Source organism: Nicotiana sylvestris, chromosome 5 (genome assembly GCF_000393655.2).
Source record: "Nicotiana sylvestris chromosome 5, ASM39365v2, whole genome shotgun sequence".
NCBI lineage: Eukaryota > Viridiplantae > Streptophyta > Magnoliopsida > Solanales > Solanaceae > Nicotiana > Nicotiana sylvestris.
In genome coordinates this window covers 20,343,405-20,366,903 of record NC_091061.1, presented here as the reverse complement: position 1 = coordinate 20,366,903, position 23,499 = coordinate 20,343,405, and the positions used below count along the sequence as shown (strand labels likewise).

Below are 23,499 nucleotides of genomic sequence, written 5' to 3'. Positions count from 1 at the left end.
GATTTGATTGTACCCTGAGTACCCATCCAGAAAACAGAAGTGGGACCTCCCCGCCAGTTTGTCAAGTATCGGATCATTGAAAGAAAGTGGGAGGTGGTCTTTTTGGGTGGCCAGATTTAATTTCCTATAGTCCATACAAATTCTCCAGCATGTGACGGTTCTTGTAGAGGTTAGCTTATTGTTATCATTTTTTACCACTGTCATACCACCCTTTTTAGGAACACATTGCACCGGGCTAACCCAGTTGCTTTCAAAGATGAGAAAAATGATTCTCGTATCCAACCACTTAATAACCTCCTTCTTCACAATGTCCTTCATGTTGGGGTTCGGCCTTCTTTGGTGCTCCCTGGAAGGTTTGTGCCCCTCTTCCAGCAGAATTTTATGCATACAATATGCCGGGTTGATCCCCTTAATGTCTTCCATGGTCCATCAAATAGTAGTCTTACGCTCCTTGAGTACCTGCAAAAGATGTTGTGCCTGCATATCTAACAAACTAGATGAGATAATAACAGACAATGTGGAGTTCGGTCCTAGAAATGCATACCTGAGATGGGCGGGCAGTGGCTTCAACTCCAACTTTGGTGGTTCTTCTATGGATGGCTTGGCTGGAGGAGTTTCTCTTTTTTCTAAGTGCAGGGGCTCAAACTCAAGTGTTCTCTCCCAAAATCCTTTGCCCTCTAGAGTCGGGACCCATTCTGCCAATTCTTCCCCATTCACCTCATCTAAGCTCATAAGGCATGCAAAAAGAAGATCCTCAATAGTCAATGTCTCATCATCCTCTTCCATGATTACATCCACGGCATCAATAAGAGAACAATTGGCGAATTCACTTGGTCACCTCATAGATTTCAACACTTGAATGTTATCTCTTCATCGTTCAACCTCATCTTGAGCTCCCCGGTTTCACAATCAATGAGGGCTCGCCTTGTGGCTAAGAATGACCTTCCCAAAATTATGGGAATTTCTTCATCCACTCTACAACCCAGAATCACAAAATCTGCAGGGAACACAAATTTTCCTACATATATCAACATGTCATCCAAAATACCTGAGGGTCTTTTCATAGTTATGCCAGCCAGCTTCAACAACATAGACGTGGGTCGCTCTTCCAATCCCCAACCTCTTATAGATCGGCAGGGGCATAAGATTTATGCTAGCCCCAAAATTATGGAGTGCCTTGGCAAAGACAAAGTTACCAATGGTGTAGGAAATTGTGAAACTCCCTAGATCAGACAATATTTCAGCAATTGGTCTAGTCACCACAGCACTGCAGGTCTAAGTTAGAGTCACTGTGGCCAAGTCTTGGAAGTCGAATTTTTGGGACATCAAGTCCTTCATCATTTTTGCATAACCAGGCATCTCCTTCAAAGCATCAATCAATGGAATATTTACCTGAATTTGTTTCAATATCTCAAATAATTTCTTGTATTGTTCCTCTTTCTGGTATTTGGCCAGCCTCTGTGGGAATGGTGCTGGAGGTCTCTTCTTCCTAGTGATTTGGGTTTTCTTTTTGTCGGACACCACCTCAACTACCGATTCCTGGGCTGTCTCAGCTTCTCTCTCGGCCTCAATCTATGTGTTGGCTTCTTCCTGGGTAGGCTGTACTGTCACCTCTGTCAGTTTTGCTGAATCATCTAGCTAAATGGGCATTGGTACAATTGTCTCAACTGTCTGTTTTCTCGACCCCTCTCTTGCTCCACGTCTAGGTCTCTGCCATTACATAGACTCACTGCCATCAGCTGCTTCAGGCCTTGATCTTTTGAATTTACCTGAGTGTCTGCGGGCAATGTCCTGAATATTCTAATATGCTTTTCTTGTTTACCTCACCTCGAGGCCCCCGAGATAATCAAGCTCGAGATCCTCATTGCTCTAACAACACTGGTTTTGTTTATCAATTATTCTTACTTAAACTTAATATTACTTGTATATTCATTGGTATTATAAATCACATATCTTTAAAACCATAAATTATCTTTAATATTTACTCACATTTTTCAAGTTAAACAGTTTGGCACCCACCGTGGGACTAAAGATAATAGTGACTATTTTAGTGCTAGTTTTCCGATAACACACATTATTCTTCACACTTTTTCTTGTCAAAGATTCATTGATTTCAGCCTAAGATATGTCTAGCACACAAAATGCACCTGCTCGTGACAGTGAGAGACTCGGAGAAAATAGTGGCATAGGGGCCGAAGTACCACCCCATAAACCCTGAGGGAATGCCAAATATGGAGCTAGTTGATATCAGTTTGCATAACGCTTTAAACACAGACGCAGGCACAGACCCCGTAAGGAATGCACATAGGGAAGCTCGGCCGAGGGACCAAGGAACGCCGGAATGGAAGAAGGGAGAGTTAGCCTGCAAGTGATATTCGAGATGTTGCAAGCTCAGCAAGTCACCATCGCTCAACTTCAGAGTCAGAATAGAACTCCAAACACAGCCGAACTAGTGAACACTCGGCATGTTGAACCAATGCCGCTATTATGAAAATTCTCGAATAACTAACCAAAAGGATCGATTCCAGAGAAAAGAAAATTGAAGAAAATGACAAAAAGGTACAATTCAAGGTTTGACCAGATACCGGGAGCACCTCCGATTTTGAAAGGACTGGACTCGAAGAAGTTCGTGCAAAAACCATTTCCCCATAGTGCGGCTCCGAAGCCCACCCCGAAGAAGTTTCTGATGCCAGATATCCCAAAATACAACGGAACCATTGATCCCAACAAGCACATCACCACATATGCTTGTGGCATAAAAGGAAATGATTTGAAAGACAATGAGATTGAGTCTATTTTACTAAAAGAGTTCGGGGAAACTTTGTCTAAGGGTTCCATGATTTGGTACCATAACTTACCCCCGAACTCTATTGATTCGTTTGCAATGTTAGCAGACTCATTTGTAAAGGCACATGCCGGTGCCATAAAAGTCGCAACAAGGAAGTCCGATGTATTCAAAATAAAGCAAAGGGAGAACAAGATGCTGATGGAGTTTGTATCCCACTTCCAATCAAAACGAATGGAGTTACCACCAATCTCCGATGACTGGGCCATACAAGCCTTCACACAGGGGCTAAATGAATGAAGCTCGATAGCTTCGAAGTAGCTGAAGCAGAACTTGATCCAGTATCCCTCCATGACTTGGGTGGATGTGCATAATAGGTACCAATCAAAAATTAGGGTCGAGGATGACCAATTGGGAGCCCCCTTAGGCTCAGTTTATTCGAGTAGGTCGCTAGCAAAGGAGTCAGGAAACGCAGACAAGGAGTCAAGGTCGAATAAGGAAAGCTATCAACCATACGTAGAAGATCGAAGGAATATTTCAAGGCATAACATACCTCGGAATGATCGAAGAGCAGATCGAGGCCAAAGTTCCCAGGGACTCGTGAGCAAAACTGGGTTTGATAGGCACTCGAGATCGGTGGAGGCACCCAAATTATTAGAATACAACTTCAATGTCGATGCCTCGAGTATCATCTCAGCCATTGGGAAAATTAGAGATTCTAGATGGCCCAAGCCTATACAAACCGATCCTTCTCAGAGAAACCCCAACTTGATGTGTAAGTATCATGGTACTCACAGGCATAGGACCGAGGATTGCAGGCACCTTAGAGAGGAGATAGCCCGGTTGTTCAACGAGGGTCATCTTCGTGAATTTCTCAACGACCGGGCCAAGAACCATTTCCGAGAAAGAGTTGCAAACAGGAAGAATGAACCTGAAGAACCTCAAATGTCATTCACATGATCATTGGTGGAGTCGACGTCCCACAAGGACCTATATTCAGACGTACCAAAGTATCCATCACAACAGAGAAACGAACTCGGGACTATATACCCGAGGACACCCTCACATTCAACAAGGAAGACATCGAGGCCTTATCTCAGCCTCACAACGACGCCCTAGTAATATCTATCCTTTTAAATAAAATTCAAATTAAACGTGTTTTAGTGGATATAGGTAGTTCAACAAACATAATTAGATCGAGGGTCGTGGAACAACTCGGCCTGCAATGTCAGATCGTACCTGCGTCTCGAGTCTTGAATCGCTTCAACATGGCAAGATAAACAACAAAGGGAGAAATCATCTTGCCAGTAAACGTAGCTGGGACCATTCAAGACACGAAATTCCATGTGATCGAAGCCGATATAAGGTACAATGCACTCCTCGGGAGACCGTGGATACACAACATGAGGGCGATACCTTCATCTCTTCACCAAATGATAAAGTTCCCAGCGGAGGAAGGACTGAAAACATTCTACGGAGAGCAACATGCTGCAAAAGAGATGTTTGCTATCGAGGACCTGAGCCCTTGACCTCGAGCAACAAAGGTAAGTGGGCAGCTAAATAGCCACCACAGCAGGTAACCGAACTTCTTAAAATAGGGCCTATTCGGGAAGTAAAACACGCCGAGAGGTTAGCCAACATGGTTCTAAAAAGGGAAAATAGACTTAGAATGTGCATAGATTATAAGGACTTGAACAGAACATCTTTTCCCCTTGTCAGGCATTGATCGTATGATCAATGCCATAGTTGGCCCCAAGACCCTAACTTTTCTCGATGCTTACCCCTGAAACCATCAGATTCAGATGAACCCGGAGGACCAGGAAAAGGCTTCATTTATTATTAAGGGCATCATAACCTATAGTTACATCGCAACACCCTTCGGGCTAAAAAATGCAGGAAGCTACGCCTAGTTAAAAAAATGTTCGAACAACGAATATGCAAAACAATGAAAGTTTGTAGTGATGACATGTTGATTAAGTCCATGTGCGCAGAGGACAATTTAATTCATTTACAGGAAAAATTTACGATCTTGAGGAAATACAGCATGAAGTTAGCCCAGAGGAATGTGCCTTCGGGGTTGGCACAGGTGAGTCCCTCAACATCACGACATAAAATCGAGGTACCAAAATCAAGGCTATCGGGGATATCACGATCGAGGATAGCGTGGAGGCCATGCAAAGGCTAACAAGACAAATGGCTATTCTAGGTCAATTCTTGTCAAGGTCGTCAGATCGAAGTTACCAGTTCTTATCTTTGCTCAAAAGGGAAAAGGACTTCACGTGGACCCCAGGATGTCAGCGAGCCTTAGAAGAATTATAGCGATATCCACCAAGACCCCTTTTGCTTAATACCCCGATGGCAGATGAAAAAAGAGAGGCAACACTTATTCGAATGATCGCGCGTAAGCAAAGGATCAAAAAGCACTACAATAGGAGGGCTAACCTCCGACATTTCGGAGTCGGGAACTTAGTTCTACGAAAAGTCACCCTCGATACCATTGCTAAGGTACGATTTTATCCTTTTGTCCATTTGAGTTTGAAGCTAACTCATTACAGATTTTGGATCAACGGCATACAATCTCGGAGGCATCATTTTCTACACAAAGGCCCTAGGTTTTAAAAGCATGCATTGCACTCTTTTTTCCTTAAACTGGATTTCGTCCCAAATGGGTTTTACCGACAAAGTTTTTAACGAGGCAATAATTATATGCTACCTAAGGAAAAATCAACAGTATTCAAGGCTTCTTTTCAATCAACCTCGAATACTGGGGGGAATCACCCTCGGAGGCCATATTTTTGAAAAATACTTCACGCCTAAGAGGGCCTCGATAGGAGAACTTTGTAATAGGCCAAACGGTCAAATGAACCGTGTCCATGTAGAATAGTCGAGCCCCGATGGCAAAACATGTACGCATATATCGACTATTTGAAGAAGCATCCCGGTTATATCAAAAACACTTTGTATCTCAAAGAAGTTTACTATCATACGAGCTCTACACTTACAATCCTACGGGAAGCGGCTTAAGGTACAAAGCACCTCGAAATACTCAGAGACTGTCACTGACAACCAATACATCCAAATCATCGAAAACTCATACTCATAAGACCTCAAAGAGGCACCCCCTCGAAACAAAGGTCAAGGCCAATATACTCGAGGACTAGCTTTACGAACAAATTCGGAAAAGTTATCGGGAAACAAGTCCAAATGATGTACCCGAAGGCTACAGCCACACTAAAGGATACGACCACACTAAAGACTACGGTCATATAAAGGCTACAACCAAAATAACGTGGCTCGGAGACGTCTGACTTCCGCTATAAATAAAAGACCATCAACTATTGAAAAACCAGTTAAATCAGCCTACCCTCGGCAAAAGCAAAATATGAAGGGCGTCGATAAATTTAGCCCTCCAAAATCTGAGGGCCTCGATAAATCTAGCCCTCAATTAATCCAAGGGCTTCGATAACATCGTCCTTTGGAAATACCCCAAGAGGTATTCAATTATGTTTACACAAAAAAATAGCCAATAAGGTTCCGATACGTCAAACCTTCGAAAAGACCCAACGGGTACAAAAAACACATGCTATGGCATAACTAAATTTTCACTAAGTCTTTTAGCCAAAATGAGGGGAAAATTACATAGCCATTTTAAAGGCCGAAGCGGCCCAACTTAAAGATCTAAAGGGACAATTTTAAAAGAGCCTAAGGACCGATATATAAGATCCCAAGGACCAAATTCGAAAGGCTTAAGGGCCAAAAACTTATAGTTTGAGACTTCGCTCTTGTTTCGATCCGGACTCAAGGTTCACAATATCCCGAGCTCACATCGGATTGGTTTAAAATTAGCTCGAAGATTACCATACCCATCGATAAAGATCTAAGGGTTTTTAATACCCCGAACCCCAAACCAATCCTCGAACTAATCATTCAAATGAAGTCTTCCATAAATAAAGGCACTGTTAAATCCAGCACAAACCAAAGACGAGATAAGAAGTTCCCCTCGTATTTCCAAAAGATGATAACGGGAGATATTTACAAAAGGAAGATTTACAAAGAAACAAAATAGAGTAACCTAAAACTACTTCGGGGTCATATTTTTGGCAGCTCCACCTTCAGGAGTTGCGTCTTTGAAAGCATCATCCTCGGGGACTTCATCTCCGTCTCCTTCACTCTCAGAGCCACTGGCTGAATCATCATCATCGAAAAGTAGAGCGGTAGCCTCTTCTTCCAAAATCTTCGTCGTTTCAATATCGGTTGGAAGATCGAAACTGCGAGCATGTACCTCCTCGAGGGTTATCCTCCGGGATTTTCGCCTAGCATGTTCAAATGTACTTGATAACTTATCCTCCGCCGCAAAATAAATCTCTTTTTCCCGAACATTAGCTGCTTCGGCATCGGCTCGATACGAAGTCATGATTCCCTCAACATTAGATTTGGCCTTGGCCAGCTCAGCAGCAGATCTGGCTTTAAGCTCGTCGATATTGAGGCCCCGAGCTAGGCTCTCCTCCTTCACACCTCGAAGTTGGTGTTCGAGTGAAGCTATCTGCTCTCTTAGAGTTTCCTTCTCGGAGGTGAGATTGTCCATACCTTGTCTCCACCCTAGGGTCTTGGCTTCTTTCATCTTAAGCTCCTCCCAAAGTTGTGCTTCCAAGTCGGCCTTCTGATGAAACTGCAAAATTAAAAGTGTCAATCGCCAAAACAAATTAGTGTGTAACAAACCCTCGAGAGTTGTATTACCTTCTCAACATATTCGGCCTATTCTTGGCATACCTGCGCCAACTCAACTCGTAGATCATAGATCTCTATCTTTTTCTTAGCATAGAGATTTTTGACAACGTCCCTCTCCTCCAAAATCTTCTTAAGCTCAGCCTCGCATCGACCAAGATCGGTTTGGGACTTGGAAAATGCCCTTTTATGGAGCACCACAGCCTTCGTAAAGAGGGAGGAAAGAAAAATTCAGAACAGCTAAAACAAAGGCATAGGCATAAAAACAGAAAACTCACTTGTTTAAAGAGTCTACGAGGCTCGTCTAAAATGAAAGAATCATCTGGGTCAGGGCCATCCTCAAGCCCTGCGAGACATTCTCGAAAGATGTCATGCCCTTCATGGCTTGCTTCCACTTCAGAAGACCTCATATTCTGAGCATCTCGGATTTGTCCCTCGGAAAACTCGGGGCTAAGAGGTGAATCATCAACGTTGATTACCGCAAGTGATCCATTCAGGGCATTCTCTTTTATTTGAAGAGGCTCGGGATCAGGGCGTTTGGCCTCGCCTTCCAAATAGCCTCCTAGGCGAGGTACCTTTTTTCTGCACAGTGGCTCAGGAACTTTGTTTGAACTCCCTTTGGAGATTTCTTCGGCTCTAGAATGAGCCAAATCAACCGTCACCGGCTCGATGGGTTTCGAAGAACCGACATTTTTTCTTTCACGGGTTACCAGCAGACAGTCGCCATCGTCTTCCTCCTGATCCAGAAGGCGTTGGGCTATTTCCGGAGATAAGGCCAATGTATTGGCCTTCGAGACACGCTCTTCTTTGGCTTCAGAGTATTTTCAGATGACTCTCTTCTTCTTTTTCTTTCTTTAAAAGACTTCCGAACCTGTACTTCATCAGTCGGGGCCGGCCGCAAATCAACGGCATCTCCAAGACCTACAATGAACCGAGGTAAGTATCCCATGACAAAAGTACAAGAAAACAAACAAGAGAACTCACCATGGTTTTTGGCCTCCCATCGACCCTTGGCTAGATCTCGCCAGCAACGCTCTGAATAAGAAGAGGCGGAGGCCATCTTTCGGACCCCGCCCTCGAGGTCCGGGACCCCATCAGGAAACCAAGCAGCGGCTACACCATCGTAAAGGGGTTAGACCAATGAAAAATATATAGTTGAGGAAAAGAAAAGAAAGAAGGTTATAAACCCGCTACGTACTCACGTTTCATGTTCCACTCCTAAGGGAAAGATATCCAATCAGCAGGAATCAGATCAGAGGTCTTGACTCGGACGAACCGGCTTATCCACCCACGGTCTTTGTCCTCATCGATACTAGAGAAGAGAGATTTTAAGGATCGGCGTTGCAATTTTATCAAACCTCGCGATAAAGTCGGAGACTATATAGTCTGATCAGATGATTGGGGGTGAAAGACATCCCCTCAACTTGGCTCGAAAAGAACCTGATTAAGTAAACGATTCGCCAGAAGGAGGGGTAGTCTCAATAACGTTGGAAAAAGTCAAGAATAACTGGATCTATGGAACCCTGAGCCGGAATTGCAGGACCCAACGTCAATGGGTAGGTATATATGCTCAAGTACCCCGCTTTATATGTAGTGATGTGCTCCTCAGAGGAAGGAATCAATATTTCTTTATTATCCACTTGCAATCCTCCTTTACTTGCCCAAGCTCGGCCTTGGTCACCAAACAAACATATCGAGACATGGGCTCGCATCGGCCTGGTGTCGATGCAGGTTTCTCAATTTTGAAATTGGATGTTATTTCACATGGCGGGGGGATGCACTCCTCAATGCGAGGGGGAACTACCGGTTTATTCTTGGTCGATCGAGAAGATGAAGAAGCTTTTTTCTTTTGGGAAACCGGTTTAGAGGTTTTAGCCATCACAATGTGGAAGATCCAAGAAAATGAAGAGTGTTGATAGTGAAGAGAAGATAGAGGTCAAGGAAATTGAAAATGCTAATGAGACTTTGAGAAAAATATGAGAATAAAGTTTGTAAGGTTGTGAAATTTATCTATTTATAGAGGTCATTTAAGCGTGCTGGGAAAGCCAAAAGGCCGACCGTCAGCCGCCTCCAATTAATAATTTTGGGAATCGCACAAAAAGAAACTTTTTAGTCGCTTTAACCGCTGATGTCACGATATTGGCATCAGGACCAAGGCATCACGGATTAATTCGTCAAAAATCATAAAGGGCAGCCTATAAGTCGAGTTCGAGCAGAGTATCCATTCGATTACTAAGCCCAAGGCTATCCGAGTTTGAGGAATTTCTCGCTCGAGAATTGTGAAAAGTCCTAAGGGCCATCCTTATTACAAGTTTGAGCAAATACCCGCTCGACTGCAAAGCCCAAGGGCTACCCGAGTTAGATAAATTTCTCACTCGAGGACTGCAAAAAGATCTAAGGATTAACTTCATTTCGAGATCTTGCTCTCACCTAACTCGGGATCGGGAATCACGATGTTCCAAGTGCACATTTAAGCTCAGCTCGAGGATTAACGAGAACCTCGAGGGGTATTATATTGATCAATTAAAAACCTAAGGGTTTATTATGTCCTGAGCTCGATATTTGGGCTAGCCACTGAAACCATATAATCGAGTCTTTTACGAATAAAGATAGAATAAAATTCAGCATGGGCCAAAAGGGATACAGAAGGATCCTTTTATACTTCCAAGAAATGTTTACAAAGTATAGCTAAGGCACCCACGAAGGATACTTACACAAGAACAAAGAAGCAAAAAATAAAAGCCAAAGAACCTAATCCACTTTTAAGACCACGTCCTCGAGAGCATCATCTTCGGAAATCCTCTTCTTGAGGGCACCATTTAAGATCTTTGGAAACGTTTGTATAGGGCAGAAGGTCCTCGATGGATGTAATTATATCTCCAGCAGTCAAGATTGAGCATTCTGTTGAAGTTTTGGGCCACAATACATTAAGAACGAGCAAGCAAAAGGAAAAAACCAAAAAGAGTTGCAAGATGCACGAGCAACAATCCAAGAGTGTTCATCCTCGGAACGCTGTTACGGTGTGGGATGCAAAAGTTAGTAGATAATAGTGGCACCTCATTCCTTGGAAAGCAAAAGGAATGAATCGCCACACCAGGTTGAAGTTAAGAGAGATGAGCAGCAGTGTAAAGTTCACATATCTTCTGATACGGGAGGGATTTAGTGCCTTTCTCTCGTTGTCTCGAGCCGAAGCTTTGAAAAAGGAAGCTTTGGCGTAACTGGTAAAGTTGTTGCCATGTGACCGTGTGGCCACATATTTGAACCATGTAAATAGGTGATTAGAGGAAGAGGTAGAGAAGGGAAAGGACTAAAAGTAGATGAAGAGGAATAAGTGTAGTTTTTGTTCAGCCAACGACGACACTTCAAGCGCCTACGTCACGGGCATGACATCATCACGAGAGGTTCTGGAAAATTGAGGTTCAAATCGTTTCTTATCATCTTATTCTAATAAATGCAGTGACTATCTGTATACGGTCGAAATCGGAGAGCTCGATTTTGAAAACTTAATCATGCCTCAAGCTCGAGTTTGGGAAGCTCGAAGTAATAATCAAGCCTAGACTGGATGCGCTCACCTCGAGAAGCAAGTCGAAGACCCGTCATGATCTGCCTCGAGGGCAGTACAAATTCGACGACACTCAAGAAAGAGTGAGAATTTCCCAAGAACACGTGGGTCAGGATATAAAGTAAGGGATAAGATTTGTACGAAATAGTACAAGTCCGTACTAGGTTGTTATACAGCTGTACCAATAGAATTCTTTACCATAATTGGAAATGTACCATATTAGGGTTTTCACCTTCTATATAAAGGGACCCCAATCTTTGTAAAGGATATCTCATTCACTACAATAGAATATTCTACTCTGCTTTTCTTGTTTACCGTGCTCAACAATTGTTCTTCAGCTTTGTTATCTTTGTTTTATTGTTCATACTTTATTGGCTCTTAGCTCACCTCGAGGTCCCCGAGATAATCGAGCTCGAGATCCCCATTTCTCTAACAACACTAGTTTTGTTCATCAATTCGTCTTGCTTAAATTTAATATTACTTGTATATTCACTGGTATTAGAATAAATCACATATCTTTAAAATCACAAATTATCTTTAATTGTTACTCATATTTTTCGAGGTAAACAGAAATAGAAACTGCCTCTGGAAGAAAGGAAAGTTTTTTCTCTAAAAACTGTCCAAACATTTCATAAGTTCAACCGTTGACCCACTAGCCTAGAGTCGGAGGCGTAAGCTGCCAAGCCGAGGTGGCAATGAGCGGTTGACTATCCCGACTCAACATAAGAAACCCATCATTCTCTTCCACTCCACATCCATGCCTATTATGAAACAAGGACAAAAGCTTGCTTGCTTGGTTGCACGTGTTCGAATTCAAGCGTACCGAGTTGAATCCAACTGAGTTCATTTTCACTCTCCATTGACTAAGAGTGTCGTGCCTCTCAATTCGATCACTCCCTTTGCAAGTCACCGCATTATGAATCTGCCGCCCTGGGTACTGCTCCGCCATCTCCGAGTCTCGGCTGTAGGACTGAGTCCACTCTGAGTTTGTTGCTTCTTGTTTGATGATGGTCGTCACAATCTTCGGTTGCATCTCTTTGATTGTATTCAGCAATTTCTCAATTGCGCCTGGCCTGGACATCGCATGGTGAGGCTCGAAAATAGAGTTCACAGCCACTGCTTCCACATTACTTGATCTAATACTCAGAATCATAGCGTCAACATCGGTTAAAGAATTGGCTAGGAATCCACGGAATTCAAATTCTAAACCTATTTTCTCAGCCAACTGCACTAGCATATACCGGACTTCCAAAAAGGAGTGTTGTGGTAGTCCAATTCCGGTAAGCCTAAAAGCCGGTGGAGCCCCATGACGCAAGGCGAGAGCCTGCATTAGCACCGGCCATTGCGAACCTTGATTCAAACTGAAATCAATTACATGTACTCTATTTGAATCGGCAAAGGCCTCAAGAATGGCTTGATTGGCAGTGAAGTGGGCGAATTTGAGGTAGGGGCTAGTCTCATAGAAGTACATCTGCAAGAGTTCATCCGTGCAATAGGAGGATTCAACAATATACGGTGCATTCATTCCGTTAATAGTTCGATCCAAAGTGTCGTCAAAATAATACACCACCTTTTTCACGGCTCCAGATTGTTGAACCGCAAGTCTTTTTATGTCGCTGACGAGTGCATCAGCTAGATTTAAGTTGTTCTGTTGGATTGCCTCGGCACAAGCCATCAATGTATATATATTGACAAACCTAAAGCTGGTTTCCTCATTCACTGCCCCACCAATATTCGAACCTAAACCAAAGCGACATTCCAATCGCTTACTGCTCTCAGCTGATCCTTTCTCCTCAATTTTATCACTGTTATTGCAAACAGCAACCGCCCTGAAATCAACATTAAATATCATAATCTCACTTTGCTTATTAGTATTGGATAACATGGAAGATGCACCTGATGATACAATCATCATATCATCAGCAGCAGCAGCACCACCACCACCAGCCGTCGAAATCTGCTGCTGGACGTCGTCTGCACTCGTCCAAGACGAATTAGGGATGTTGGGACCTGAGATTAAGCTCTCAGCCAACGCTGAAATATCAGAAGTGCCGTTGATGATTGCATCTGTATTAGAAATAAAGGATTCCCCATCTTCCGTGGTTGTGTCCATAGACATCTCTGATCTATAACTCATCTTCTTTTTGTTTTTTTAATAAATTGTTGGAGTCACCCTCCTAAGTCGCTTAAAAAAGAGTGAGGTCTTCGGTCAACTCCTTTTCTCTTGTCATTCCAAGAAATTTCGCTTTCATCTGTTACATCAAAATTTCAGACGTGTAACAAGTAATCAACTTTGTCTTTATCTATCAACGCGCTTATGTGAACCCGGAATGACTATCTACTGGAAAAGCAATGAATCATCTAACGTTCATTGCAACTTCTAATAGGTCTTTTTTTATTGTGAGTGATTTGCACAAATAAGAAAATTTGACAAGTGTTAGTGTGTTACCCTCGATTTGCCTCATAAGCAACACTTTTGACTTTGACCTTAAAGATTTGCCCATGGAACAAACAAGGGTAGAAAATCTAAATAATTCAATTTCAAGGTCACTAGGTGTAATTTCATGTATTCTAATTGGAAATAGCTCAATCCAAAATATTATAGGGCACTGCCCTACCCCTTCAACTACAAACAGGTGGTGTTGCTTATTCCAAAGTTTGCATGACTTCACATCCTAATATAATATCATCCAGTTCATAATAAGTGATCATTTTACTTCGGTCCAAAATAAGTATTTATTTATGTAATCAAGAAGGAATTAATTTTCTTTTTCTAAAATTTGCCCTTATTTACATATTCAATTGTGTCAAGGTAACAATTAACTAAGGTTAATTTAGTGAATACATCTTCTTTTTCTCTAGAAATTCGTATTGCCTTAATGGGTGTGCCAAAAGTAAAATAGTGCTTATTCTGGACCGGAGGAAGTAAAGATGAATATGAGTAGCACCAGGTCAGGTATTGAGATCGCCAGAATCACTAAGTAGCTTAAATTTTTGAACAAAAAGGTAGAGAAGGAAGGGTGGTTGACACCTACCTCATCTCGTTAAGACTTCGGAAAAATTACACAACCCAAGTTTCATTACGCAAACTTTCTCGCTTTCGTACTTCTTAACAAAACAATATGTGTAATCTGCAAGTATATGTAAATACTTTTTTTTGGTACAAAAGATGATACTTCATTTCCTTTTTAGCATCAAATCCATGCATCGTGTGCTTGGTCGCATAAATTAAAATGATCTCACAATAATTAAGCATACTAGGTACTATAGTATTCAGGTGGCTGTTTAAGGGAAAACAAATCAGCAAAACTAACTCAATCAATGTCTGGTTTGCGATATCAAACTCTGTATAACTTGTGCAATAATTGACTGGCGGTAAATCTCGAATAGCTAATACGCAGCATATGTATAGGGATAGACCAAGAAGATCTTGGATAGATCAAACCCTCCAAATAGTAGCATCAGACTGATAAGTTCTTGGATAGATCAAGAAGATCCGGAACGAGAACAAATGACGAACAACCACGAAAAAGAAAGTGAAGTTTAAATAGCAATTTTAAGAATTAAGACTAGTAATTCAGTAAAAGATCGTTCTGTGAGAAAACACCGTCTTTCATTTACACATACAACAACATCACCTGACAGTTGAGGAACTAACTAGTCTGAGTTCAAGAGAGTTCCTTGGTTTCAAGGGCTGCAATTTCTTTGACAACCTGCGTTTTGTCAGCCTCAAACTGCTCATCCTCTGCAGATAAAGTAAGGAAAATCGTGAGGCATTCTTTCACAAGATACAGCTCTGTATTCATATTTCTTGTGCATGTGCCTATTCTTAATCGATATTTACTATGTATGTACCTTTGTCAGTCTTAAAATCAGCAAAGAGGCGCAGGAGCTTGCTTCTATTAGCGACAAGGATGCTAACAATATCTGGAGGCTTGTTCTGATTTGCAGCAAATAACTGCAGAACTTGAAAGTCAGAGACAAAGCCGTTGCTAATGGAACAGTCAGCAGACATGATAAAATGTGTCAAAATCAATAGAGTACCTTGAAAACATGGAATGCTTCTATCTGGATACTCTTGCTTGACTCCTGCAAAAGGAGTAATTCAGCAATCAACAAAACTTGACAGCAATTCAGGAAGATAATTTGATAAGGTCATCAGCTATAGTGATGGGGAAAGGAGCCACACAACTTTCGCTATCCTCGTAAAACATACCACTCTGCCCCAGCAAATCTTTATGCATGTTGTAAAAGGTCAACTTGTAGTCACTCCAAAACCATACATTCACTCAAACAATTAAGTGTGCCACGCTGATAGTCATGGTTCCTGTTTAGGGTGGCAGTTTTATACTGTTCACGTGAGTGAGTGATAAATTCAACTTCAAGTCTAGTTGTGCTAAGCAAAAAGTGGTCCATCTAATTTTACTTATTTCACAAGTTAACAATTTGTCCATTGGGTTGAGATGGACTTATCACACACAAAAACATGAACTGGTGCGGTGAAGCAGAATAGCAACTGCCAAACTCCAAGACAAGATTTACCTGTTCAGACTGTTGCTTTCTTAACTAATTAATCTTTTACAGATTCCCATATTCTACGATAGGCTTTCTAGTTGAGAGGTCAATAAAGCTGGAATACCATGGGAAACCATGGCGCAAATCCCAGTAACAGCAAAAAACTAGGTGATTCTTCTCATTTTTCTAAAAATTGGTGCGAGAGTTATCACGAAACCTCTGTTAGAGTTAACAGGAGACCGGTGGATTAGTCAAGGTGCTCGCAACCTGACATTGACACCACCATTATCCAAAAATGATAGGATTTTAAGTTATAATGGTGTCCTTTTTATTTAGTTAATTTTTTTTGGTTTTTTTTTTTTTTGAAATATAAGGGGTTCATATAGCCGACCATAACTAGTTAGGGATTGTGGTGCAGTTGTGATTTATTCAAAAAGTACAAAGGCACTTCTAGGCTAGTTATCCATAGTGGACCAACCCAAAGTTAACCCCTAGTATGCGTGGAATATCACTGTATTAGCTCAATGTTGACCTGTCCAAATTACCTGCCCAATTAGCACCCATTAACTCTAGTCTTGTCTAATAATAAACTTGAATTGCAGCAAGGGTTTCATGATCAATATTGTAAAGCCCCCACCACCCACAACATAGGAAGAGAATATAATTAAATGCACCAACAGAAACTTCAAGAGAATACAAGATTAAAGAAGAGAGTAGAATGACAGTGAGGAAGATAGGGCTGCAATAAGAATGAGCCGACCAAATATAGCTTAATACCCTGAGAAGATTCATAAGGATCCTTAAGTTGTCTCTTGAACTAACGTAACGCGTCATTACTGCAGAATTTGAGCGGTCAAGCAGTATATCTCCCAACAGCTGCAACAGTAAAACAAACATCTTTAAATATGAAAAGGAAACAACCAAAAGGAGGTCTCTGTCAGGCTACAAGTCACAACTGCCTGAACATAAATTGGAAACAGTCACTGTCTGAAAGAAATGAAGAAAGACTCCAGAATTATAACGACCTACTGGTGATGTATAACATTATGAATTTCCGGCAAAGAAAAGATATGAGCTTGAATAAATGATAAAAAGCGACTGCTGGAAATTTCTCCTCAAAGTCGTAAGGTTCAGCTTCCCGTCAATCAACAGAATGAATCTCATCCATTCTAGTGAAACAACAAAACAGCTTAATTCTGAAAACACGAATTTCATTCAATTTTTCTATTATCCAAGCCCCTTAGTTTCCTCCTCTTCCCTTCTTTCATCATGGAAAGAGGATTCCTGCTAATCCCAGCCTAAAAGGTACATGTAAAGGTATCTCCTAAAGGAATTATGATGTTGAATGCAAAAACATAGCCCTCAGTAAAAGAAGACGCAAGAACAACTCTTTTAACAAAATGAGGATCAGCATATAAGGGATAGAGAAAAATTGCTATCCATGTAATATGAGGAGGGCTTGAGGTATAAAATGTACATCAAGCATTTATGACCTACCATGTACTAGATTCCACTGAGATACTTTGCAAAAGACGTGAGAAATTTTCTGAAGGAACATAACTTTTTCCAGAAGTATATTATTCAGCAGAAGTTGTCCATAAGAAGAAGGAAGGCTTCCCTTACCTTGATAGCTTGCCTTCTGGTGATGTAATTACTGGACTCGAGCAGTTTTGAGTTATACTCGGCAAAGAACTGAAAACGGAACCAGCAGCGAATAAGTTCGCCATAATTAATTATTCGAAGCAAGAGTAGGTGATGAGAAAATCCAAGTATAATGGAAAAACCTATTAGAAGTAAAATATATGTTTTGACCACATTTATGTATCAATCACTAAGCCAAGTAGTGCAAATCAAAACACTGAAAGTCGACATAGCTGGCACCAAAATCCTCCTTAACCCTATCCCAGTTGATCCATCCATCCATCCCCTCAACTACATAAACCTGGATGAAAGAAAAAGGGCAGCAACAAGAACAAACTCTGAGGTTCTTAACACACCTTCTCTTTCCATTAACATGTCACAATTTTCCCTTTTTTGATGATGGAAAGGGGTCTCAAGAGGCACCATCGGGTGAAAGAATAAGTTTCTAAGATAATAAAGCAAAGCCTGATAGTCATGAAGTCCCAAGAAATAAAGGTAAAAAGTGCATATAACTGAGTGCTCCATCAGTACTACAAGAATCATTCATAGTAACAAAGAACATAACAGAATCAACAACGGAAGGTGTTAAGAGTATCTTGAGAGCATAGTTGCAAAAATCAGATCTGCAAGAAGCAACAAGTTTCCAGAGAAAAACTTTTAAATATAGTTCACACAACAAGCTTGCATGTGTACAACTAACATACACAAGTTCACAGAGAACTCCCGGTAACTATGGTTCAAACAACTTACTTCCATGTCTACAATAATAAGTAATTAGGCAAATATATTAAATCTATTACCCAGTCATAATTCTTCGAAAGAAACTCAGCTACTGTTGATTTGTGCCTCGTCAAGAGTTCCTGCCAGAAAATTGCAACTGAATCAGGATAATGCCACAGTAGGCATGACAAGCAACTCTTAGGAAAGAGCAGAAGCTTCTGTTGCAGAGTCATAATAAATATGCCGAAACCACAATAAGCTTTGGAGAATGATTATAGCACGACCAGCCCGCTGAATTTCACTAGGAATTAATGCAGCAAGTTCCTACTGCAGTTACTACGGAGACCCAATCATTTGATTTGATAAGCAAGCTAACCACACCATGGACAGCCAAGGCTGTCATGTGGAGTAGCAAATTGGCTTCTTTTTCTAGTGCAATAGGGAATTAACACTGATGGCATATTTACTTAAGTAGCCATTGAGATGACAATAGAATATTTTCAGTGAACAAAATTATCTATCAGATATTCATTCCATTAACATAATTAAAAGCACCCAACCTTGAAAGTTGCAGCGGCATCAGCAGCAATGTCAAAATTTGGCAGCTGAATATAATCAAAAAACTTCTTCATGTGCTCTGATTCCAAGACGTACCTAACAACAGAAGCACACATATAAGTTCTCAAAAAACAGATTCAGCAGTAGCAGCACACACTAGCAATATGCCTCATTTGCACTCAGAAATTAAGAAATATATAGCAAAAAGAAAGCTAATTAAGTAGCTCAGATAAATGAATATTCTATTACCAGTCAATTCAAAGGGTATACAATTACCCCCCCCCCCCCCCCCCACACACACACAAAAAAAAAAAAAAAGAAACATCAGATAAGTTCATGTGCCTGACCTTGCAACACTCTGGTGCCGAATGCATTCCCTCAGCATTGTACCATAATGCAAAGCCATATCTGTGTTTTCATACCTAAATGACAAGGAAAAAGAATTATTGGAAATCCATATACCAATAGCCAAGAGATTAACAAAATGATCTTCAAAAACATCTTTTGGTTCCCAGGAAACGGATGTGCTAGAAGAAGCTATCCCACCAAGGCTTGTAAGAATTGACACAATAAACTACCTCAGTCCCATTTTTAGGTGAAAAAAACTTGACTAGACATGTCAATCAATAAAGTTACTTTGATTATATATAACAACAACGCCTCAACCCCAAACAGTTGGGGTCAGCTATATGAATCCCTAATGACCATGTAGCTCCACGAAGCTAATCTCCGGCAATATTATACATCCAATCCTATATAACAATGTTCGTCCTACAACTATTCTATATAACATATCTTTTACTTTGGTAAGCATCCTTCTCTCACGTACATGGGCGGATGTACCGTTATAGGTACGGGTTCAATTGAACCCATAACTTTCGACGCGGAGTACAAATTTAGGTGTAAAAAATTATTAAAATTATAATAAATAGTATAGATGAACCCATAACTTTAAGAATAATATGTTCAATGCTAAAAACCTAAAAGTTGAACCCAAAAATTTAAATCCTGGATCCGCCTCTGCTCACGTATATAGCACCCTGGTAGCACATCTCCATTTCAGCTATCCTGTTTTGATTCTATGTATAACATATTCATTTATCATAACGTTCTCCTGGAATATCGAGCCTTAATATCTGAATTGTTTGCATTTACTTACCACAATTCCCTGTAATCTCACTTTAACTTTACTCTTCTTATACGGACTAAACTTGCAGTTCATATATTTAGTCTTACTTCAGTCCCTTGTTGGTTGTCTAATTAGTATAATATCCTAAGCAAATAGCATAAATCATGTACCTCATATTGTATATTATTAGTTAGCTCATCGCCTTATCCATAACTAAGGTAAACAAGTATGAGCCCAATGCCTATTCCTTATGTAAACCACGGTTACAGGAAACTCTTTTATATCTCCTACTATTGTTCTCAACACTAGTGACAGCTCTTTCATACATATCTTTTATGGCATCTATATATTTAGTATGAAATACTTTCTGCCCTGACCAAAGGACTTTTTGGTACTCTATCTTATGCTTTCTCAAATGAGTTGCTATGATTGACATGTAATAATTGAGAATATAGAATAAACTATTCAAAATAATTGCAAGAGCATATACAACAGTGGTTTATATAAAGAAAATATCAAATTTGTAGTTAAATTTATAAGCTCTTGAAATTGGTCTCTTAGGGGTCGTTTGGTTGGAAAACAAGTTATCCCATGATTAATTATCCTGGATTAGTTATCCCACCCTCCCATAGGAATAAAAAAATACTACAATCCCGGGATAACTAATCCGGATTAGTTATACCATGATTTTATCTCAACCAAACGTGGGATAAACTCATCTCAAATTTAATCCTGGGATTACCCCTCATACCAAACGAGCCCTTAGTATCACTTCAATATTTCGAGATAGCCCAAAGTGTTTCAGGAGAAATGGAGTAAACAATTAAACATAACAGTTCACACAAAGTTTAATGACAAAATATGTCTAATAAGAACATGCAAGAACAACTCTGATTTCTTTCGTTAAGATAATTTGATCTAGTTTTCCCATGGATAGGGATCAGCAATGTGCATTAGAAAAGAAAAGCCCAAAAAATAATTTGAATATTTTAAACCTCATAAACATGAAGCAATTTGATAATGCAATACGACACATGATAATAACATGTCACCACATTTGTAAACCTCTATTTTGTCACTACTTACCCTGATACTAATATATCCATCAGATCAATGTTTGCTTCCAAGTAATCACAAGCAATCAACCGTGATTGGACCTGCTGTCTCTGCAGATTTGCAACTACTTGAGTAGCATCTTTACGAGCCTGAAAAAAGTAAATCTCCTTGTAACAGGAAGACAAGAGATGGAAGCAAGATCTTACAACATAATAGGGTTAATAAACATCAAAACCCAAAAGCAAATTATCAAATCACACCCGGTCAAACAGCAGAGAAGACACCAGAGAACCACCAGTTGATACAATTCAAAGGAGGGTTAAGTATTACCTCTAAATTCAACTTCGGAACACAATTAATAAGCAGCCGCAGTGTGTTTTCTCTAAAGAATTCTTGAGTCAGCTGAGAACAAGCCTCAGAGACAGGTTCTGATTGACCATTTCCATAGAGAATAGACTTTAAGTCCCGAATTGACTTGCCTAACTCCATCATCTGCATATTTTGATAAGGAAAGAAGTAGACAAGTTAAATTTTCAGCGAATTGGTGTATGTAAATTCAATCAGAAACCGTATTAAACATGGCCATTCCATATTCTTCTAATGAAATTCATATTGATGACATTGTTACTGGTGATATGAGTAAAAGATGAGCTCAATGTAGTACTCCAAAAGCTAAAGCTAGAACCAAGCCAAAGGATGACACAAATTTGAAAATGGTTAAGTTTTATGCACTGACGGCGTAAAAAATATTTACACAATCAGGTTATTTAAAAGGCAATTGCATAACTCTGCTTAACAGCATGATTAATAGTAGTAAATGGCAAGTAACATGTTACAACAGGGAAATTTCACTGATGGTATAAAAAATCATTACACTGTGTGCGCATATAACTTAGTTCCATTTGGAAAAGAGTTTAAGTTTTGTGCATTGATGGTGTTAAAAATATTTCACAATCAGATTATTTTAAAATGTAATTGCAGGTAACTCTATTCAATAATAGCATGATTGGTTATCTTTAATAATTGGTAAGCAACATATTACAAGAGGTAAATTGCACTGATGGTGTAAAAAATCATTACATTATCGAACTTAAATCCGAGTACAACTAGCAAGTAGACTAAGTAACTTATCCACCAGTTTCATTACATTTAACCAACAAGAAAAAATTAGGCATAGTTACATTGATACATGGAATTTCTAAAACATTAAGTATCCAAGGAAAAATAAGGTAACAACTGACTTAAATTAAAAGGAAAATAATCCAGATCTAAAATTGAGCTAACTAAAAGACATTGAATCCTAACCTTTTCTTCTCGCTTGCTCTCGCGAGTATCAGAATTACGCTGTGCGTACATAAGGAGATCACGTGTTTGGCGAACAAGTTCAACAGGAGTTTTAGGCTTTGATTTGAATAAACCTTTCATTTTCGCCGGCGGCTTGTTGTCTCCGGCGCCGATGCTATTCGCCGGTAAATCCAAAGGTGGTGTAGCTGCCGGAGACCAGAGCCTGTGGACCACGATTGGTTCCGTGGCTCTGTGCACCGCAGCTCCTGTACCGCGCGTCCAGCAGATTCCTATTTTCAGTTGAATTTTTGCGGGGCCCACCACCCTGAAATTATCACGGATCTAACATTTTTTTGAGCAAGTGGAAGTAAAGTGTGAATTTAATATTTAATATTAATACATTAGTTTATCTTTTTTCTTTTTTGATTTAATCATTCGGCATTCGAAGTGCATCAATTTAATTAATTTATGTTCGCGCCGAATAAATTTATTGGGAGGAGTAAATTATTTTCGATCATTTTTTTTATTTTCAGAGTTCAAACTAAGACCTTCTTTTTCGATTAATTGAGAATAAATGAACTTCAAAAGTTGATAGGTCAGGACATTTTTCTCAATTAAAAATAAATGAACTTCAAATATATCTCAATTATTTTTCTTAGAAAAATCTCAATATTTCCTTAATTGTTAGGTCAGACATTCGACATGAAAAGTTAATCTAATCAATGGGAATGCAAGAAAGTTTGTGATGCTAAACAGAATTCCTAATTGATAAGAGAAAATCGAAAATACCCCTTATGTCAAATTGAGAGAAAAAAACATACAAAAAATTCTCATACTGAATTCGAGGTGTCATGCTATTATTACTTAATATTCATATAGCGAAATCATAGTCTTCTTTTCTCTCTTAAATAAAAACCTTATTGGCGTCAAGAGTCTCAATATTTTTAATATAAGCCTTATATACATGTTGCAATCAAACTCAACATTTTTAATATGAAATCCTATGAGTATATAGAGCCGTCAATATGGGCTTGGCTCTTTAGGCCAGCCTAGTCCAGCCCGTAATTTAGCAAGATTGGGCTAGAATTTTTGTAACTCATTTTAAAACAAAACTTTTAAGCTCGACCCAAGTAAGCTTGTGACCCCGTGAGGCTGGGCTGGACCGGCCCATGAGCCTAATAAAAATATTTATTTAAAATATAAAAGTATACTGCCTCTAGCGATGGAAAGTCATAATTTGATCTTTACTTATAGGAACCAAAGCTCGATCTTGAGAAGTTTCAAGAGAAGGATGTTGTCACGTATTGAAAGGACTATTCTAGAAAATATCCCGATCTTTCAGTGATGGCGCGTAATGAACTTAGTAGTCATATTACCCCTACAACATCGAAATCAACATTTAGCATTGATGGTGTGTTCTTACAAAGTACAGAAGTTGTATCCATCATGAAAATGTCCAAATACTTGTTACTACTCGAAATTGGCTGCATGGCTTTTCCCAAACTCAAACCGGTAATTTTTTTA

The 23,499-nt window shown here is 40.0% G+C and overlaps 3 protein-coding genes across 3 annotated transcripts; all 3 read right to left on the bottom strand.

Annotated features, from left to right (window-relative positions):
• Positions 1 to 6,863: 6,863 nt before the first annotated feature.
• On the bottom strand, positions 6,864 to 8,570 carry LOC138868345 (uncharacterized). Its single transcript, XM_070145896.1, has 4 exons — positions 8,495 to 8,570; positions 7,789 to 8,321; positions 7,556 to 7,714; positions 6,864 to 7,454 (listed from the first exon to the last, which is right to left on the bottom strand). Exons 1-4 carry the CDS (start codon positions 8,568 to 8,570, stop codon positions 6,864 to 6,866), a joined length of 1,359 nt encoding a protein of 452 aa, XP_070001997.1.
• A 3,017-nt stretch (positions 8,571 to 11,587) lies between these two features.
• On the bottom strand, positions 11,588 to 13,243 carry LOC104244356 (DELLA protein GAI-like). The gene has a single exon (XM_009799769.2). It carries the CDS (start codon positions 13,207 to 13,209, stop codon positions 11,725 to 11,727), a length of 1,485 nt encoding a protein of 494 aa, XP_009798071.1. The 5' UTR covers positions 13,210 to 13,243; the 3' UTR covers positions 11,588 to 11,724.
• Positions 13,244 to 14,599: 1,356 nt separating this feature from the next.
• LOC104244355 (putative MO25-like protein At5g47540) lies at positions 14,600 to 22,370 on the bottom strand. The gene is made up of 11 exons (XM_009799768.2): positions 21,997 to 22,370; positions 21,022 to 21,183; positions 20,722 to 20,840; positions 18,854 to 18,928; positions 18,509 to 18,602; positions 18,029 to 18,088; positions 17,211 to 17,279; positions 16,365 to 16,463; positions 15,117 to 15,161; positions 14,928 to 15,030; positions 14,600 to 14,817 (listed from the first exon to the last, which is right to left on the bottom strand). The coding sequence occupies exons 1-11, from the start codon at positions 22,114 to 22,116 to the stop codon at positions 14,741 to 14,743; spliced, it is 1,023 nt and encodes a 340-aa protein (XP_009798070.1). The 5' UTR covers positions 22,117 to 22,370; the 3' UTR covers positions 14,600 to 14,740.
• Between the last annotated feature and the right edge of the window lie 1,129 nt (positions 22,371 to 23,499).

What these genes read in the sequence shown, in the direction of transcription:
- LOC104244356 (XM_009799769.2), bottom strand. Translation starts at nt 13,209, where the DNA reads ATGAGTTATAGATCAGAGATGTCTATGGACACAACCACGGAAGATGGG.
- LOC138868345 (XM_070145896.1), bottom strand. Translation starts at nt 8,570, where the DNA reads ATGGCCTCCGCCTCTTCTTATTCAGAGCGTTGCTGGCGAGATCTAGCC. An exon ending in ATGGGAGGCCAAAAACCATG is followed by an intron (nt 8,322 to 8,494) that starts GTGAGTTCTCTT and finishes AATACTCTGAAG; the next exon opens with CCAAAGAAGAGCGTGTCTCG. An exon ending in TACGAGTTGAGTTGGCGCAG is followed by an intron (nt 7,455 to 7,555) that starts GTATGCCAAGAA and finishes TTAATTTTGCAG; the next exon opens with TTTCATCAGAAGGCCGACTT.
- LOC104244355 (XM_009799768.2), bottom strand. Translation starts at nt 22,116, where the DNA reads ATGAAAGGTTTATTCAAATCAAAGCCTAAAACTCCTGTTGAACTTGTT. An exon ending in ATGCCGCTGCAACTTTCAAG is followed by an intron (nt 18,089 to 18,508) that starts GTTGGGTGCTTT and finishes ATTTTCTGGCAG; the next exon opens with GAACTCTTGACGAGGCACAA. An exon ending in TCCTTATGAATCTTCTCAGG is followed by an intron (nt 15,162 to 16,364) that starts GTATTAAGCTAT and finishes CTCCTTTTGCAG; the next exon opens with GAGTCAAGCAAGAGTATCCA.